The following is a 19487-nucleotide window of genomic DNA, read 5'->3' on the forward strand; positions in this document are numbered from 1 at the left end:
CCACACCTCCCTCCACCTGCCTCCCTCTGGTGGCTTCTGTGTCTCCCACTTTCCCCCTCTGCCTCTCTCAGAACCATAAGTCTTTCTACTGGAGCTTCTGCAAAGAGAGGCCGTCTGATCAAGCCCTTCGTACGGAGGCCAGAGATGCTACAAGACACACAGTAGATCAATGTGTGCAAAAGCTGGAGCCTGGACTCTCTCTGCAGTGCTCCATTAAGTAGCAAACAGCAGCCACAGCTGCCGTTCGCTGAGCGCCTACCAGACGCCGACCCCTGAGCTGAGTCTTGGGTGTGTGCAGCTGGCTCTTTGGTGGGCGGTGGTGTGTGAGCGCAGGACTGGGCATCAGGCGTGGGGTTGGGGCCTGTCTCTCTGAAGGCTGAGGCCGCTCACACGAGGCTTTGCCTGGAAAATTCAGCCCCGCCATTCCCGCCCCCTGAGTGGAGCCTCTGCCCTCCCGTGACCACAGACCCAGAGCCCTCAGGCTGGGAGGAGGCGGCCTTCCTCGCTGGCCCCTGTTCAGGTGCTCATCAGCCTCTTCCTGCCACAGCGTGGGCTGCCCCGGACGGGACCCTGTCCGGAGGATGCAAACATATTGCAGGGTGGTTGGCTCCCAGGAGCCACATCCCGCTGGGTGTCGTGTCCTCTTGTTGGGGTCAGGCGGGTGTCTCAGGACGTGTCACAGTGACACACGGCCCTCGGTCCAAGGTGCCAAGCCCACACGTCCCTCGCCTGTGCTCCTGGCTGTGGTCCAGACCCCCGCCTTTGCCAGGATGCTTCTCACGGCCCACCTCGGGTCTTCGTGCCTCCAGTCTGGCTCCTGCCCCCTCTCTTCCCCTCAGGGCCAGAGGGATGTCCCCAGTAATGTCCCTCGTGCTTGGACCACACGCCCGAGTCCTCCCTGCCCCGAATCCAGCTGAACCCCTACGTGGGGTCCACTGCCTCAACTTCCTCCAAGGCGTCCTCCCAGATCCTTGGGCTGCAGCGGAAGCAGACGTGGTATCCAGTTCCTATCTTTCTACACCAGTACAGACGCCCCTTCCAGGCAGCCCACCCGGACTTCCCCATACAGAGGGAACCATCCCCGTGCTGGGCTCCCACTGGGCTCAGGCACATGGTCGTCTGTCCTGGCACGGGTGCTGGGGCTTCTAGCGGGGGCCCTGTGAACCAGGGGCAGGGCCTTGTCCAGTGCTCGGCCAGCGCTCAACTCAGGGCGGGTCTCAATGGGAATGAATGAATGAAGGAGCGAATGACGGAATGAGTGAATGATGAGTGCCCGTCCCAAAGGCAGAAGCTTTATTGTTGCCACTGAGGGAAGGAATGGAGGTACAAAGGGTGGGTCGGGGCTGAGGACGCCCCCAAGTCCCCGAGGCCCCAACCCAGGGCTGCGTCCTCCTAGGCCTCCTCCTGTTTCTCCTTCCTTTCCTCCTCGTGCTGCTTCTCCAGCGGCCCACACTGATCCTAGAAGATGGGGAGAGAGAGCACAGTGACGGGGTCAGCAGGGGTCCCTGGGGGAAGCCGGAATGACCTGTGGACTGTGGTCAAGGCCACCCAGGGCTCCGGCCCGGCTCTGCCACTTCCGAGCTGGGTGATCTTGGGTGAGTCACTTTCCCTCTCTGAGCCTCAGCTTATTCACCTCTACAATGGGGCCTCAAACCCTTAGGAATAGCCGGCAGTTGCCCAGCCCTTATGTCCCGCCCATCCCTCATGCTGACCTCCTATATCCTCACCACCATAGTGCAGATGCTGCCACTGAGGCTCTGGGCGGCCGTGTGGCCCCCGAACTCCCCGAGTCAGGCGATGGGGTGGCAGGCCACAGGCCAGGGGGCCACCTCCAGTGCCTGTGTCCATCAGCCCTTTCCCAGGGTTCCCAGGAATTGGGGTGATGGTGCCACCTGTGTCATGGGTGTGGCGTCTTGGTGGGCAGCTTTCCCTCCCTGGGACTCTGGGGCTGCCCCAGGGAGGACACACTTGGGTGCCCGCTGCCCAGCCCTCCTTGCACTCACCTTTTTCTCATCAGTGTACATGATTTCCGACTTGTCAATGTCGATGCACCCAATGGCTTCATGGAACTCACTCATCTGCTCCGGGGTCACCTCAGGCCTGTCCGCTGCAGGAAGGAGCAAGGGGCTGAGTGAGGATGCTGGGAGCCTGGGTGGGAGGCCAGGGGGGGCCGGGGTTCTGGGGGCTCAGCCCCCGGATCGGGGGTTCCCTGGGTCAGGCCTGGAGGGCAGGGGTTGGAGGAGAACCTACCATAGAAGGACAGCCCCATATTCTGCTTATCGTCCAGGAAGTAGGCAAACATGAAGGTTCTGGGGTCCTTGGTGAGCCACACGTAGGCAAACTGTTCTCTGCCATTTTCTGGAGGAGGAAGCCTCTGGTGAGACCACGAGGACGGCACCATGGCTCCCATCTCACAAGCGAGGAGACTTGTGTGCCCCGGGCCACATAGCCAATGGGAGAAAGCCAGGGCTCAATTGGGCCCCATGTCCCTGGCTCCTACTGTGCGCCACGCCCTGCCTGCGCCAGTTCCTCGTGTGGAACCCTGGGAGCTGCACACGGACTGTGGCTGTCAGCAACTTCCTCCCCATTTTGCAGATGAGGAAAATGAGGCCTAGGGAGGGGCCCTGAGGCTGCTACGTACTGTGGGTTCAAGTCCATCAGCATCATGTGCTCATACTCTGTACCCTCTCTTCTGTGATGGTGGGATCGAGTGAAGTCACTTCCTGCCCAACGCACAGGCTGCCACTTGAGCTCCCAGAGGATAGAGAGCAGTGAGAGAGAGGTGGGACAGAGCCAGCCTGGGGTTTGATCCGAGTTCTCATCGCAAGTGTGTGACCTCAGGAAACTACCTGACATCTCTGTGTTTCTGTGTCCTCATCCGATCCCTGTAATGTCCTCCTAGGGTTGTCTGTGAGTGTGAAGTGGGTTAATTCATGTCAGAAGCTTCAAGGTGCTGGGCACAAAGTCAGAACTCGAAACTGGTGGCTGTCATTACTGATTATTGCAGTGCGCAGGGGCTGGCAGCACGGATAGAAGAAGAAGTGGGCCTGTCCCATATTCTCTCTGCCCAAGGCCCCCGGGGCTTTAGCCTCATCCCCTCCTGTAGGCTGGCCACCCACATCCTCCCCGTTCCACACAGCAGCCCTGTGCCCAAGGACTGGCCTCACCGTGTATGGATAAGGTCCCTTCCTTCCGGTGGACATTCAAGAGGGCTGATTTGTAGACACACTGGTTCCCACTGAAGCCAGACCGAAGGGGAGAAAAACAATAAGTGGGTCAAGGAGAAGTGGACCATCACCCATCGCAGTCATCCTGGACAAGAGTCAGCTGGCGACTGGAGTCAGCCCTCCCCATTCCATGGATAGGAAGGCCGAGGGCAGGAAGGGGGCAGGACTTGTTCAAAGTCCCTGGGCAATGAGGGGTAGAAGCCAGAAGCTGGGGCTGGGGTGTGTGTGTGGGGGTCTCACATGGTTGAATAAGCTCTGAGCTGTATAGTGTCCTCCTTGTGGCTGGGATCAAAGTAAAAGAAGGCTGCCTGATACGTCTTCGCTGAGTGCTTGTACCCAGCATTGCGGGAGGCCGACGCGATATAAAACCACTTGCCAGAGAGCTGGGGAGAAGCCAGGAGCAGGTGAGGGAGGCTGGGAGCTGGGGTCTCAATGGTCCAAGGGACAAGACTCCAGCACACCTCTCTCCAGTTTGCAAACAGGGGGACAGAGGCACCAGGTGAAGAGTGGACATGTAGGAGCTCACACTGCAGGTCAAGCATCCCACCAACCCAGTGGACTCTCCTTGTTAAGTACAGAATTATCCCCTGCTGGGGGACCTGGCAATCAGGCTTCTATGTTGGGAGGCAGAGGAAGGCCACTGGAGGCTGGTCAGAATTTCACCCCCGGACCCAGGAGAGAAAAGGCAGAATCAGGAGAGGGGACTGACCACAAGCCAGCAGAGGAGAGGGAAGCCCAGAGAGGGAGGAAGCTGCCCATGGTGCCCAGCACTCACCCAGTCTAGGGTGGCATCGGTGATAGGCAATGCCCTGAATTTGGCACATCCTAGGCTCTGGGCATCCAGCAGAGGAAGGAGGCTCAGGACAGTGAGAACCCAGGGCAGCGCCATGCCGAGATTGGGAGGCACCTGGAGACAACGGAAGTGGTGGCTGAAGGGTGCAGTGACCTTTATAAGGAGCTGTAGGCTGATGTGACATCATCCGGTGATGGGGAAATGCCTTGCACAAAACCTGCCCTCCTTCCCCAAAAGCCAGATGTAGGCAAAGCCTCTAAGCCCAGGTCTAACTTGGGTCCCTGACCTGGAGGTCTGGCTATTCCAGGCCAAGGTGGGTGTGGGCTGCATGGAGATTTGTCAACATGTGGATATCAATAGTCTTGCCTCTCAGCAACCTCTCACATTTTCATCCAATTACTGCCCCACTGACTTCAGACGGGCCCAGCCGTAGATCACATGCTGAAAGCAACTAAGAGTTCCCAGGCTTGTGTGGGGAGCAGGAGTAATGGGGTGGGGGAGGAGCTTTGGGGGTGGACGTGACAGCAAACAGGAAGTGAATTCAACTGAGTGTGGTGACAACTGTGACAGTGCAAATGTCCAGAGTGGCTGACGCATTCCCAGAGGCAGGGACACTTCCCAAAGAAGGGGGCACAAACGCTGAATGTCTATTTTCAGGAAATGTGTTACTTGAACTACCTCCCATCGTCCAAAACAGGAAATCATCCCCATGTGGTCTCCAGCCCCTGCTATGCAAACAGAGAGCCTGTCTGTCTCTTCACCAGGACGTCGAGTCCTGGGACAGTGCCCAGCACAGGGAGGCTTCAGTAAGAACTGTGGGATGAATAATTCCACTGCCCATTTCCAATTCTACCTCATGGGGTCCAATCTTCATCCATATGAATAAATACTTTCCAGAAGTATTATATAAGGGGAGACATAAGCATCATGGCAGAGAGAACTCTCCCTGTAGACTTGGCCCCTAGATACAATGTAAAAGATGTTCACACGCCAACAGACGACCTTCACAGAACACAAAAGATGTCTGAGAGACTCACACAGCCTTATGTCTGAAGGTGGTGGTGCTGGCCCCCCTGGAGCAAGGGGCAGGAGGTAAGGGGATCTACTCTCCCTGCCCCACGGCAGCAACACAGGGCCTGGGACAGCATGGCTATAAGACGGAAGGGAGAGTGGTGGCCTTCCGTGAGAATACCTTGACTCTCTGACATCTCTCACTGCCCAAGGGAACATCCCATACAGAGGTGATCAAGCTATTTCAAGCTACCACCTGAGGAGAGCAGACAGCAAAGACAGGGCAAGAGCACCCCTAGGATACAGCAGCCAACAGAAAGCCCCCTTTCCCCGCCAAGCACTGCAGGTCAGCGGGTCGGCCAGAGCACCCACACAGTTGCAAATGTCGCTAGCAGCTGTGAGCGAACAAGCTGCAGAATGCGGCTGTGAGCTCAGAATACACAGCACTTGACTCCTACCCAGGGGCAGCAGGGGGAAGCTGGGATCAGACACTATCACTGTGCACAGGCACGAATCCATGCCATCAAACAGTATGAAAAAGTGGATGACCTCTCCAGACCTGGAGGAAAATGACAAGTACCCAGAAATTAGTCTTGAAGGCACTGAAATTTATAATCTAAATGAGAGAGACTACAAGCAGCTATCATAAAAAACTCAAACGGCTACAAGAAAATACAGATAGACAATTCAATGACAAAAGGAACTTCAACAACAAAGAGATTGAAACTATAAAGAAGAAGAAATCAGAAATGTTGGAGATGAGAAACACAATGGGTGGTATTCAGAAAATTCTAGACTCCTTGAAAAATAGAGTTGATATTATGGAGGAGAGAATCAGCAGTCTGGAGGACAGAAATCTAGAAATGCTTCCAGTGGAGGAGGAGAGAAGTAAGACTACAAAGAAATGAAGAAATTCTCTGAGAAATATCCGACTCCAATGGAAGTGCAACAGAGAGATTATACGCATTGTTCCAGTGCAGTGAAGAGAAAGGAGGATGCACCAGAAAACTTCTTCAAAGAAATAAGAGCTGAGACCTTCCAAAACTTGAGGAGGGAGCTGGAAATGCAAGTGAAAGAAGCCAGTAGATCTCCTAACTCTATCAATGCAAAAAGACCTTCTCCAAGGCATATGGTAGTAAAGCTGGCACAAGTCAATGATAAAGAAAAGGATTTCAGGGCAGCAAGGCAGAAGAAAATAACTTACAAAGGAACCCCTATCAGGCTGTCTGCAGATTTCTCAGTGGGAAACTTAGAGTGTAGGAGAGAGTGGAATGATATATTCAAAATTGTGAAAGACAAAAACTTGGAGCCAAGAATACTCTATCCTGTAAAAATATCCTTCACATATCATGGATAAATAAAAACGTTCCCAGATAGACAAAAGCTAAGGGAGCTCATGGCCACAAGACCCCCCCTTTCCCCCAAGAATAAATGCACAAGAAAGCCCTCATACCTGAAATTGAAAAGAAAGGGGTTACACAGCCTTGAGCAAGGAGAGAAATAGGTAGGCAAAATCAGACAATTGCAGCTCTCTATCAGAACAGGCCCGAAAACACTGAATTATAACATTAAAGCTAAAGGAAGGAAAACACCAAAAATAAATATAATATCCTCATTTTGACCACACTCAAAACACAACATGGAATGAATTGAGACAATAACAACTTAGAAGAGGAAGAGGAAAGGAATGGAATGAGCTTAGTCTAAGAAAATAAGAGGCTATCAGAAAAAGGACTATCTCATCTGCGAGATTTTTTACACAAACCTCATGGTAACCACTAAACAAATAATTAGAACTCAGACACTAATGATAAATAAAGAGAAAACTGAGAAGACAACCAAGGAAAACTACCTAATTGAATTAGTAGTCTGAAATACGTGGGACAGGAAACAAAGGAAATGCAGAAGAACCAGAAAACAAGTGATAAAATGGCAGCATTGAGCCCTCATATATCAATAATCACTCTAAATGTAAACTGATTGAATTCTCCAATCAAAAGACACAGAGTGCTGAGATGGGTTAAAAAACAAGACCCAACAACATGGTGCCTCCAGGAAACACATCTCAGCTGCAAAGACAAACACAGGCTCAGAGAGAACAGATGGAAGATGATCCTCCAAGATAATGGAGACAAAAGAAATCAGGTGTTGCCATAACTCTATGAAAGTAGACTTCAAGATAAAACAGGTAATAGGAGACGAAGAGGAGCAGTACACAATGATCAAAGAGATTCTCCACCAAGAAGACCTAACACTGATACTTATATGTGAACCACACACAGGAGCACCAAAGTACATAAGGCAATATTGCAAACTTAAAAGGAGATATTAACAAGACACAATAATATTAGCGCACCTTCACCCCCACTTACACTGCTGAGAGAATGGCTAGATCTCCAGAGAGAAAGTCAACAAGGAAATAGTGGATTCAAATGAAAAACTAGACCAGATGGACTTTATAAATATAATAGAACAGTCCATCTCAAATCAGCAGAACCCACATTCTTCTCAAGGACACATGGACATTCTCAAAGATAGACCATCTGTTAGGAAACAAGGTACACCTCAAAGCTTTCAAGAAGATTGAAATCACGTCAAGCATCCTTTTCAGACCACGAAGCTATGAAACTCGAGGGAAACGACAAGAAAAATAGCTAGGAAAGGGAAATCATGTGGAGACTAAACACCATGCTACTGAACAACCAATGGATCATTGAAGAAATTAAAGGAGAAGTAAAAAAATATCTGGAGAGAAAGGAAAAGGAAAATACACCAGACCGATTCATTTGGGATGCAGCAACACTGGTCCTTGGAGGCAAATTCATAGCAAACAGGCTCACCTGAACAAACAAGAAAAATTTCCAATAAGCAATCTTAACCTACACCTAACAAAATAGAAAAAGAAGAACAAACAAAGCCCAAGTCATCAGAAGGAGGGAAATAATAAAAATTAGAGCAGGAGTAAATGCAGTTGAAACAAGAAAGACAGTAGAAGGGATGAATGAAACAAGGAGCTTGTTCTTTGAGAAGATAAAGAAAATGGACAAACCCTTAGCCAGACTCACCAAGAACAAAAGAGAGAAGGCTCAAATAAATAAAATTAGAAATGAAAGAGGAGCAATTACAACAGATTCCACAGAAATACGGAGGATTCTAAGAGAATACAATGAAAAACTATATGCCAACAAATTGGACAATCTAGAAGAAATGGATAAATTCTTAGACTCATACAACCTCCCAAAACTGAATCAAGAAGAAATAGAGAATCTGAATAGACCAGTCACGAGCAAAGAGATTGAAACACTCATCAAAAACCTCCCCGAAAATAAAAGTCTAGGACCAGACAGCTTCTCTGGAGAATTCTACCAAACATTCCAAAAAGATTTAAAACCTATCTTTCTCAAAGTTTTACAAAAAATTGAGGAGGATGGAACATTCCTAACACATTTTATGAGGCCAACATCACCCTGGTACCAAAGCTAGAGAAGGACACCACAGAGAAGGGAAACTACAGGCCAATATCACTGACGAGCATAGATGCAAAATTCCTCGGCCAAATATTGGCAAACCAAATACAGCAATACATGAAAAAGATCATCCATCATGATCAAGTGGGATTTATACACCAGGGGCACAGGGTTGCTTCAACATTTGCAGATCAATCAATGTGATACACCACATTAACACAATGAGAAATAAAAAACACATGATCATTTCAACAGACTCAGACAAAGCATTTGACAAGCTCCAACATCCATTTATGACAAAAACTCTCGATAAACTGGGTACACAAGGAAAATACCTCAACATAATAAAGGCCGTATATGACAAACCCACAGCCAACATCGTACTCAATGGGGAAGAACTGAGCACCATCCCCCTGAGAACAGGAACAAGACAAGCGTGCCCACCACTTCTACTCAATATAGTACTGCAGGTTTGGCCAGAGCAATTAGGCAAGGAAAAGAAATAAATGGAATCCAAATAGGCAAGTAAGTAAAACAGTTCCTGTTTGCAGATGACATGATTCTACATATAGAAAGCCAGAAAAGATCCATCGGAAAACCTTTAGAAGTAATCAACAACTACAGCAGAGTTGCAGGGTACAAAATAAACTTACAAAATCAGTTGCATTTCTATACTCTAAGAACGAACTGACAGGAAGAGACCTCAAGAATGCAATCTCGTTTACAATCACAACAAAAAAGAATAAAATATCTAGGAATAAATTTAAATAAAGAGCTTAAAGACTTCTACAGGGAAAACTATAAAACTTTATTGAAATAAATCAATGATGACATAAAGAAATGGAAAGATATTCTATGAACATGGATTGGAAGAACAAACAGTTAAAATGTCCATATTACCTAAAGCAATCTACACATTCAATACAATGCCTATCAGAAGCCCAACGATGTGCTTCATAGGGCTAGAACAAAGAATCCTAAAATTCACATGGGGCGACAAAAGATCCTGAAAAGCTAAAGCAATCCTGAGAAAAAAGGACAAAGCTGGAGGCATCACAATCCCTGACTTCAGAACTTATTGCAAAGCTACAGTAATCAAAACAGCATGGTACTGGTACAAAAACAGTCCCACAGATCAATGGGACAGAACTGAGAGCCCAGAAATAAAACCACACGTGTATAGACACCTAATCTTTGACAAAGGAGCAAAGAACATACAGTGGAAAAAAGATAGTCTGTTCAATAAATGGTGTGGGAAAAACTGGACGGCCACAGGCAAAAGAATGAAAGTAGACCATTATGTTTCTCCACACACAAAAATTAACTCAAAATGGATTAACGACTTGAAGGTAAGACCTGAAACCATAAAACTCCTAGAAGAAAACATAGGCAGTACACTCTTTGACATCCGTCTTAGAAGCATCTTTTCCAATACTATGTCTACTCAGGCAAGGGAAACAAAAGAAACAATAAACAAGGGGACTCCATCAGACTAAAGAGCTTCTGCAAGGCAGAGGAAACCAGGAACAAAACGAAAAGACAACCCACCAACTGGGAGAAAATATTGGCAGGTCATATATCTGACAAGGGGTTAATCTGCATAATATATAAAGAACTCACACAACTCAATGACATAAAAACAAACAATCAGATCAAAAAATGGGCAGAAGATATGAACCAACACTTTTCTAAAGAAGACACACAGATGGCCAACAGGCACATGGAAACACGTTCAACATCACTAATCATCAGGGAAACGCAAATCAAACTACACTAAGACAACCTTACCATGATTACAATGGCTATAATCACCAAGATAAAAAATAACAATTGTTGGAGAGGATGTGGAGAAAAGAGAAACCTCATAAACTGCTGGTGGGAACGCAAACTGGTGCAGCCGCTATGGAAAACACTACAGGGATTTCTCAAAAAATTAAAAATAAAAATACAATAGGGCCCAGCTATCGACTACTGGGTATTTATCCAAAGACCTTGAAATCAACAATTCAAAGAGACTTATGTACCCCTATGTTCATTGCAGGATTATTCACAATGGACAACATGTGGGAGCAACCCAAGTGCCCATCGACTGATGAATGGGCAAAGGAGATGTGGTGTATAGACACAATGGAATACTACTCAGCCATAGAAAAGACAAAACCGTGCCATTCTCAAGAACATGGATGGCCCTTGAGGGTATGATGTTAAGCGAAAGAAGCCAGATGGAGAAGGATAAACAGCACATGATTTCACTCCTATGTGGAGGATAAACAGACACGTGGACAAACAGAATGGATGAGTGGTTACCAGAGGGAAAGGGGGTTAGGGGGTGGGAATATGGGGTAAAGGGGCACATTTAGATGGTGACTGACAAACAATAACATGCAAGTGAAATTCCCAATGTTCTAAAATATTAAAAAATCTTATAACTGTGTGCCTACCATTTTGTATTCTTCTTCATTTCATATATTTCCAATAATTTTTCATGTTTTGGTGTAGTCAGTAGTTGTGAGTTGAATGGACACATAAGCTTTCGTTCACTTCCTAGATTCGACCTGATCAATAGATGAAAAGCAACAGTATATATTGGAACATACGATGAAGCCATTTGGTTTAAAACTAGTTCAGCCTGACCTTGTTTTTCCAGAAGTGCCTGACGTGGCCTGTTGAGCGTGCATTGTAGGTCTGCTTCATGTATTTACGATGTCCCAAAGACAAGCTGATGCCCTTAGATACGGAGGTAACAGCCCCATATGGCATTTCTTTAAGGATAAGCGTCTCTCCCTAAACGAAAGATTAGTTCCTGACCTGCTGTGCTCACCTGGTGAGCCCCCACCTTGTCACCACTGACCTGCTGACCACTGACCTGCTGTGCCAGCTAAGGTCTCATGACATTTGTAAAAGGACATTCCTCTCCTATGTGAGGCATACATCTTTGTTACAAGACGGTCCATAACTCACTTTGCACACCCCACGTCTTTGGTGCCCCTCCCTCCTTGGGGAAGGAAGGCCCCGGGCTGGTCCTCAGATCTGGCTCATAATAAACTCACCCCAGTTTTGATTTATAGCTTGATCATGGATGATTTCTGTCGACATGACTTACCGGGCCGTGTCCTCTCTTTATTTCTATAGTATTTTGTTTGAGGTTTTCCAGCTTTATTGAGACACATGTCTGTACCGTTTTTTATTGTGATGTTTTCCTCTCATGTTAAATGTGAGAGATCGAATTCCTGTCTCTACTCGCTGCACCATCACGAGAGAGAGAAGTGTGTGTCGTGTGGAAGACTGTAGCGTTATTCAAAATAGCCAGAAACTGGAAACAATTCGAATGTCCATGGATATGAAAATAGAAAAACCAACTGGGGCGTTTTCATACCATGGGATGTCACTCAGCAATGAAAAGGAGTGAAAGCAGATCCAGACAACGTGAATGAATCTCAGAAACGTGGCACTGAGCAAAGGAAGCCAGACTCAGCAGAGCTCCTACCATCAGATTCCGTTCATGTCAAGTTCTAGACGCGCCAATGCTAATCTATAATGACGGAAATCAGGTCGGTGGCTGCCCAGGGCGAGGAGACAGCACGATTGTCAAAAGGCCAGGAGAAGTGTGTGCAGTGGACGGCGATGTTCTGCATGTGCTGGTGAGGACACACGTGCTGTGCACCTGTGAGAACCCATGGAACCGGGACCGACAACCTGTGCATTTCACTGTATGCCAGTTACACCTCAGCTAAGACGATTCAAAAATCTCTCCCCAAGGGGCTGACCCCATGGCCGAGAGGTTAAGTTCGCGCGCTCCACTGCAGGCGGCCCAGTGTTTCGTTTCTTTGAATCCTGTGTGCAGACATGGCACTGCTCATCAAACCATGGTGCGGCAGCGTCCCACATGCCACAACTAGAAGGACCCACAACGAAGAATATACAACTATGTAGCGGGGGGCTTTGGGGAGAAAAAGGAAAAAATGAAAAAAAATCTTTAAAAAAAAAAGCTCTCCCCCAAAACAGAGAAAACAAAAAAGGACGAATAAAGGATGAAAAAACACTGATGATTTTTAATGCTGTGTTAATTACGCAAGGAATAAATGAGTCTCTTTCTCCACATGATGGCCAGAGACGGAACTTCCCTTTTTCACTTTCTTTTTGGCCAGCTCAGGTCGTGTTTTGAATTTGCATTGCTCTAATCTGAGTCTTGAAGAAATGGTTGCAGTTCTTCAGGAGGGCAGAATGCAGATGAGAGAATGTGGGGAGGAAGAACCTGGCACGGCTCTGTGGCTGGAGCCTGCGATGGTGTCAGAGGGACCAGGACAGATGCTGAGAGGTTGCTGGGATCCGAGCCTGCAGGGCATGGAGCCAGGCTGAGGAGTTCGCAGTGCACTCTGGGGAATTCAGGAGAAATTGAAAGACTGTGTGGGGTGAACAGTCAGCTTGTTCTGTAGATGGATCACTGTGTGTGCAGTGGGGAGGGTGGGAGGACAGAGGACAGGAGAGGGTCTCGGAGAGCAGCGGGAGGCTACGGGAGTGGTCCAGGTGTGAGATGACGGGAGGGGGACACACGCGAGACAGTTTATTTCAAGGAGAGGCTGCGTGATGGGTGGGACAGCACCTGCATGAGACCTAGGCCATTCGGGCTCCTGCCCAGAGCCCAGAATTTAGAGGGTCCCACATATCACACACAGACACACACACACACACACACACACACGCAGAGTTTACTGAAGAACACGTGAGCACCTGTGTCGCTTGGGTTCTGGGTCTGCTACCAACACAGAGTGACCCACAGCCCTCAACATCCTCTATCACAACCAACACTGTTCACACCCTGGGGAACAGTTCCTCGCATTTGGCACTCGGTCCCTGAACCATCGGGCTGCTGTCCCCGGCTGTGCTGAGCCTTTGTGGAGGATGCTGCTACTGACACAGGAGACGGACCTGCTTCAGAGCTCAGGGAGCATCGGAGGAGACTTAGGGCTCAGAGAAAGGACAAGTGACTAACTTCCCAGTTTCTCCCATTCAGCATAAGCCAATAAACTCTTGCAATATCCACGCTTGTTTCCCAACAACACGGTGAGTCCATTTCTTGCACCGTGTGGTCGAGGAGGCCTCCCGAGGGTGGCTGGGCTCAGAGAAGGTGCTCACGGAATGTTCGTGGACGCCTGCAGCCCCATCCGAGGACAGTGATGGGTGCCCAGCAGGCAGGGGTGTGGTCGGGGTACGTTGTAGAGCCAGCTCTCAGGCCACCAGGAGGGTGAGGAAAGAGGCCGAGAGACTGCTGAGAAGCCTGCCTCACCCGGGAGGGATGCGGGACCAGTGGGGAGGGGGTGCATCTCAGAAGAGATGTTAGACGTTGGACCCACAGGACTTGGGAGCTGGCTAACTCTCGGGTGTGCTCAGGGAAGGAGAAGGGTCTAGAATGACTCAGATTTCTGGCTGACCAAACAGTTGGTGCCGATCCAGAGATGGGAACTCAGGAGGGGAGTGAGTTTGCAGGGAAGAAGCATTTGAAGGGCCAGCTGGCACTCAAGCACTGAGGAATTAAGTCAGAGAGACTGAGACTCTGACACAAACAACCCAGAGACGGCAGGGGACCCCCGAGTGGGATTCCGAGTGCCCGCCCCATTCAGCAGCCTTGGGCCTGAGACAGGGACCAGAACCGCTCTCCGGGTCTGCACGCAGCATGCAGTCTCGGCCCTGCCTCCCAGGGGACACCTGGAGACGCAGCTCTCCTGAGCCACCACCCCCACAGTTCACCTGGGAAAACCCAACACGTGCCCCCTTGGGGAGTTCCCAGGGAACCACCACCCTGGACACTGTGCTGGGGCAGAGCCAGAAAGGGGTCCCCGCTCCTTCTGTGCACTCATCCGAGAGCTGGAGGTGGCGCCAACACACACTCACCCCTCGGGCCAGGGGCCACCAGGCAAGAAGTCACCCTGAGGGGCTCCTCGCCCAGCAGCTGGCCCAGGAGTGGATGGAGAGCCTGTCGCAACCTGAGGACAGCCAGGCCGGGCCCACACCCTGACACTCTCTGAGGAGGGCGTTTATGGGGGGGTTTAGGGGGATCCTCTGCCGCCATGCCCACCACGCCCTCAGAAGGAGACTCTGGAGCTTCAGGGAGGGATGGAGAGAAATGCAGACAGGATTTCCTGCCAGATGCTGGCAGCTCATGAGGTCCCATCTCAGGCTGGGCTGCTTTGGGGGCTCCACCGGGAGGACAGCAGCCTTGCAGAGGGCACCCCAGCATATCCCAGCCTGGTCCCGTTCCGGTGGTGGAGGGAAGTCTCATGGCCTCTCCGCGTCCTCTCCCCATGCACGGCCTGCACTTTGCTCCTCTGGAGCCTGGGGTCCCTTCAGTAGAATTTCCTGAGCATCTCTGAGCTGTAGGGTACTGGGGTGTGAGATGGGGAAGCCCTGGCTCACTATCTGGTGGGGAGACAGAGGGACAAGCATCTTCTGCTGGGAGTAGAGACATGAGCTTGAACAAGATGGGAAAGTTTTGGGGGACCCAGGAGCGAGGGGCTGAGTCAGGGCAGGAAGGACCCGGGCCTGGACGGGGAGTTAGGGTTTCCGCAGACAGAGAGGGGAGGGAGGGCAGCCCAGGGGCCGAGGCGGCCGAACTCCAAGCGTCAAGTGGAACGTGAGCCAACGCCCTCCTTACTCTGCACCCTCGTCTCTCTTGAGAAATTGTCGCTGGGGTTTCCGAACAGCTTCTCAGAGGCCCTGCGTGTGAGTGTGTGAACCTCAGAGTTCGGCTCTGCTCACCGAACGTGCAGGAACGTGGACAGAGAGGTGTCACCAGATGGAGCCAGAAAAGTGGACACACAAGGAGCGTCCAGCATCAATGCATCCGTGGGGCATCCTCTTCAATGGCCTGTCCTCAGAGGCCTGTGTCTGAGGACAGCGAGGGGCCAGCGTCCCTGTGACGGAGGTTGCTGGGTGGGAACAGAGGCTATGGCCCCATCCAAGCTCAGTCCCCACGAGGACTCCCGCCCCCAAGGTGGTCCCTGCCCTGCAGCCCACTGGGGACGGGTCTTTAGGGAACCCCGGTTCCATCCTCTGTGTGAGGCCAAGGCGCATGCGCAGGTCTGCGCGGAGCTGGTGGAGATGCCCGCTGTGCCCCGCTCATCGGGCAGGACGGTCTCGCTGGAATTTGGGGACCAGGATGCAGCTCTGAGCGCCTGTGGGAGCCAGGGGTCTGTCCACTTGAGGCCCTTCGTTCCATGTCCTTCGAGTCTCAGGTCTGTGGACACAACTAGTCAGTCTTCTGTCCCCAGGCCTGGACGGACACGGGGAGGGGAAAGGCCCTGGTCCTTAGTGCCTGACAGACCGCCAGTAGGAGCCTTGTCACCTTGGACGGGTCACACTGCTCCTCTGGGCCTCAGTTTCCCCTCTGTGAAATGGGCTGTAGTGAGGATCAAGTGAACTAGTGTCTGGAGGACGCATCGTACACGGAGGGCGGCCGGTACCCACAGCCCGTCTGACGCTGCTGAAATTGGCCCTGATTGCGCCCAGGAGAGTCTCCAGCTGTCAATCAGCAGACTGCGCATGCTCAGTGGCCGCGGCCCTGCGCTTCAGGAAGCGGACCGGGCCTGCGCTGCCCCCTGCTGGTCGGCCGCCGCACAGCGCCTGCGTCGGAGGCTTTCCGGCCTGGATGGCTTTTTGTTGGTTTTCTGTTTGGCTGTTTGTGTTTTCGTTCTTGCCTTTTTTTTAGCTCTGCCCGTGGGGAGTTTTGGGTAACTTTCAGGCCGAGCTGGGCCTCCAATTCTCAGAAGGTCGGGGAGTGTGGGAGCCCAGCACTCACCCCGCATAGTCCCTGAAGGAGGGAGGGGGATTCAGAAGCCTGTTTATTGGGTTCAGCTGATTCGGATCAGCATCTCCTGGGAGCTCAGTGGCTCCGGGTGTGGACCCAGCCCTGCCCGCCCAGCCCTCCGGCCCTGGGCCTCAGTGGCTGCACTTACAGAGTGTTTCCGTGGCCAGGCCACGGACAGAGCTGTTAGCTGGATGATCCTGTGGGACCGGCCCGGGGACACAGCTCCATATGGCTGTTTCCGGTGGGGAACCGGAGCCCTTGCAGGAGGAGAGGCTGGGCCAGGGTCCTACTGCTGGAGGGGAGCATCGGTTCATGTGCTTCCTGGCCATCTGTGTGTCTTCTCTGGAGAGACGATGTTCAGATCCCAGCAAAGCCCCTTTCTCACTCTGTCCATAATGGAGCTTAGAGAGTGGGGGGTCAGCAATGAGAGCAGAGTTCACATCTGCCGGGCAAGACGCCAGGGAAAGACTCCAGCCGGGTCCTCCCTCCTCCTTCCTGCTTTATTTGGGCAAGCTGCTTCTTTTCCCTCTGTCTCCCTGCCACACTTTATTCCAGACACAGGGCCACACCCTCTTCTTGCCCAGCACCACTTTCTAGGAACCCTACACTGGGTCACCTCCAATGAATGCAGGAGTCACTCCCTAGAAAATGGGTGCTGCATCTCATGAGGTCGGCCCATGGTCCTCAGCACTTTAACCCACCACCCCAAGTCCTGCAGGGCCAGGCTGGGCAGGGACCTCTCCACCTGCTGGCCTGGGTGAGTGGACCAGACCCGCCGCCTCCTGCAGGCCCCTAACTGTTCTTTTCTCATTGTTCCAGTGCCCCCACTGGCACGCGGGACTCCCGTATGTGACCTCTGCCAGGAAGGGGGTTTGCTGCAGAGCCTGGGGTGATCCTGGTCTCCCTGAGATCTGGCTCTGGGATTAGAAGGTCCAAGGAGGCCTCGGGGTCCGTGTTGTTCCTTCCACATTGAACCCCAGGGCCGAGCACATGGGCTGGCACGTGCTCTGTTGTGAGGAAATATTGAATGAATGGGCAGATTGAACTACTCCTTCCTGAGCCCCTGTTCTGGGTCAGACACGCCCGTTTTCTTCCCTCATCTTTCTAGCACATCCCTCCAAGTAGGCCTTTACTCTTCCTATTTAGAGGTGGAGAAACTGAGGCCCAGAGCATCAGGGCCTTAGGACGGTTGGCTCCAAACCCCGGCTCCTTGGCGCCCCTGCCCTCTCTGTGGCTGACGCTCTCTCTGCCATCTCTCTTCAGGTTCTTCGCGTCCCCAGGACCTACCTCAGCCCGACCAGCCTCCGAGTGGCACTCCTCTTCCTCCGCCCGGCCGGCCCGGGGCCCCCGGCACTCTGTCCAGCTGGACCTGGAGGACCTGGAGGCCCTGCACCAGGCCCTGAGCCGCGCCGTCGGGGCAGCCATGCACGTGCGCTCCCGCAGCCGGCAGCTGAGCCGCGCCCTGGAGGCTGAGCTGCGCCAGGCCCCCAGCCTGCGGGGCTCCTGTCCCCTCTGACCCCACTCGGAGCCAGGGACCCACGGGGCAGGGTGCAGGCCGCCACTGTCTCTGGGCGAGGAGTCAGCTGAAGCCCCTTCTGAAGGTCCCGGGGACCCTCAGGAGGAGGCCCCCCAGCACAGGCCCTGCCTGCTCAGCCTCAGTGTTCTCAGACCAGAAGGGGCAACAGGCTGGTCATGAAGAGAAGTGGCTGCCCAGGGGACCAGCCCTGCAGCATCTGCTGGGACTGAGGCCACCCTCCGTCCAGGCGCCACCGTGGGGGCTCCTCGTCCTGCACTTGTCCTCCTCCAGCCAATAATATGGACTTATAGACGATGGACAGATGTTGTAAACTGAGGAGGGGTCCTGACTTGCATCCTCTGTAGGAGGCCGGAGAAGAAGGGAGAGGCCAGGGGCTCTGGGGCACACCTGCCACCAACTGTCACCAGCCTCTCCAGAGCAGCCGTCTCTGGGACAGACGTGGCTGGGGACCTTCCCCTGGTGACTGGTGGCCCATGGGGCACCTTGAGACCACTGGGCCATTGTAGGATGGCAGCGCTGAGGGTGACGTGTGCCCAGCCTCCCTGTGGGTGGCGAGGCCTTTCCCAGGGGCTCCAGGGACAGACACGCCCACGGAGGGCCCAGGAAGCCGGCCGCCACGGTCCCTCCCACACCTCCTCTGAGACCCCGCTCTACTCCGGGGTCCCTGGGACTCTGGCCAGTGGGCAGCTCCTGCCAGGCCGTGTCCTGCCCCCACCCTGTAGCAGCGCATACCTCAGCTCTTCTGGAATGTGTGTGCATCAGTGATATCTGTATATTTGAGGCATTTAAAAATCTATTTTCGTTACGATGGCAAATGAAGAGAATGAAAATCAATCTCAAAAAGAAAAGAAGTCGGCCAACATTGCCAAAGGCACCCAGGTCTGTGGTGTGTGTCCTCAATTTGTGGTCCCTGAAGTCAATTGTAGGGGGGAGGTTGGACGCTAAGGCCCCTCCCCCCCAGGGGGCCTGCTGGGTGCAATTTCCTGACTCCGCCTGCCTCCCTCTGGTGGCTTCTGTGTCTCCTACTTTCCCCATTGGCGTGTCTCAGAGCCATAAACCTTTCGACTGGGGGGGCCTGGGAGGAGGGGCCCTGGCTCCCAGGGGATGACCTCACCCATAGGTGTCGCGTCCTCCTTCTGGTGTCAGGCGGGTGTCTCAGGACGTGTCATGGAGACACACGGCCCCTCTAGCCGAGGCCCCAAGCCCCCACCTCTCCGAGTCTGCCCCAGGCTGGCCAAGTCCCCTGCCCTTGCCAGGATGCTCCTCACAGTCCGCCTTCCTGCCTCCTGTCCGGCCCCTGCCCCCTCGTCTCCCCTCAGGGCCAAGGGGATGTCCTCAGTAATGTCCCTCTTGCTCGGACCACACACCCGAGTCCTCCCTGCCCCTCATCCACCTGAACCCCTACGTGGGGTACTCTGCCTCAATTTCCTCAAACGCGCCCTCCCAGATCCTTGGGCCGCAGCAGGAACAGACGTGGTGTCCAGTTCCTATCTTTCCACACTGGTTCAGACGCCCCTTCCAGGCAGCCCACCCAGACTTCCCTACACGGGGAGAACCGTCTCCGAACTGGGCTCCCACAGCGCTCAGGCATGTGGTCATCTGTCCTGGCACGTGTGCTGGGGCTTCCAGCGGGGGCCCTTCCAACCAG

At 52.4% G+C, this 19487-nt stretch overlaps 1 protein-coding gene across 1 annotated transcript; it reads right to left on the bottom strand.

Annotated features, from left to right (window-relative positions):
- Positions 1 to 1263: 1263 nt before the first annotated feature.
- Positions 1264 to 4232, bottom strand: LOC123275594 (alpha-1-acid glycoprotein 2-like). The gene is made up of 6 exons (XM_044778964.2): positions 4003 to 4232; positions 3468 to 3610; positions 3168 to 3238; positions 2251 to 2358; positions 2004 to 2107; positions 1264 to 1458 (listed from the first exon to the last, which is right to left on the bottom strand). Exons 1-6 carry the CDS (start codon positions 4114 to 4116, stop codon positions 1393 to 1395), a joined length of 606 nt encoding a protein of 201 aa, XP_044634899.2. The 5' UTR covers positions 4117 to 4232; the 3' UTR covers positions 1264 to 1392.
- Between the last annotated feature and the right edge of the window lie 15255 nt (positions 4233 to 19487).

The sequence above is a fragment of the Equus asinus genome, chromosome 10, assembly GCF_041296235.1.
Source record: "Equus asinus isolate D_3611 breed Donkey chromosome 10, EquAss-T2T_v2, whole genome shotgun sequence".
Classification (NCBI taxonomy): domain Eukaryota; kingdom Metazoa; phylum Chordata; class Mammalia; order Perissodactyla; family Equidae; genus Equus; species Equus asinus.

Excerpts from the sequence above, each read along its gene's own strand:
- LOC123275594 (XM_044778964.2), bottom strand. The coding sequence starts at position 4,116 with ATGGCGCTGCCCTGGGTTCTCACTGTCCTGAGCCTCCTTCCTCTGCTG. Across the intron at positions 2,359-3,167 it reads AGGGACCTTATCCATACACG|AAAATGGCAGAGAACAGTTT; the intron begins GTGAGGCCAGTC and ends TTCCTCCTCCAG. Across the intron at positions 1,459-2,003 it reads TGTACACTGATGAGAAAAAG|GATCAGTGTGGGCCGCTGGA; the intron begins GTGAGTGCAAGG and ends CCCATCTTCTAG.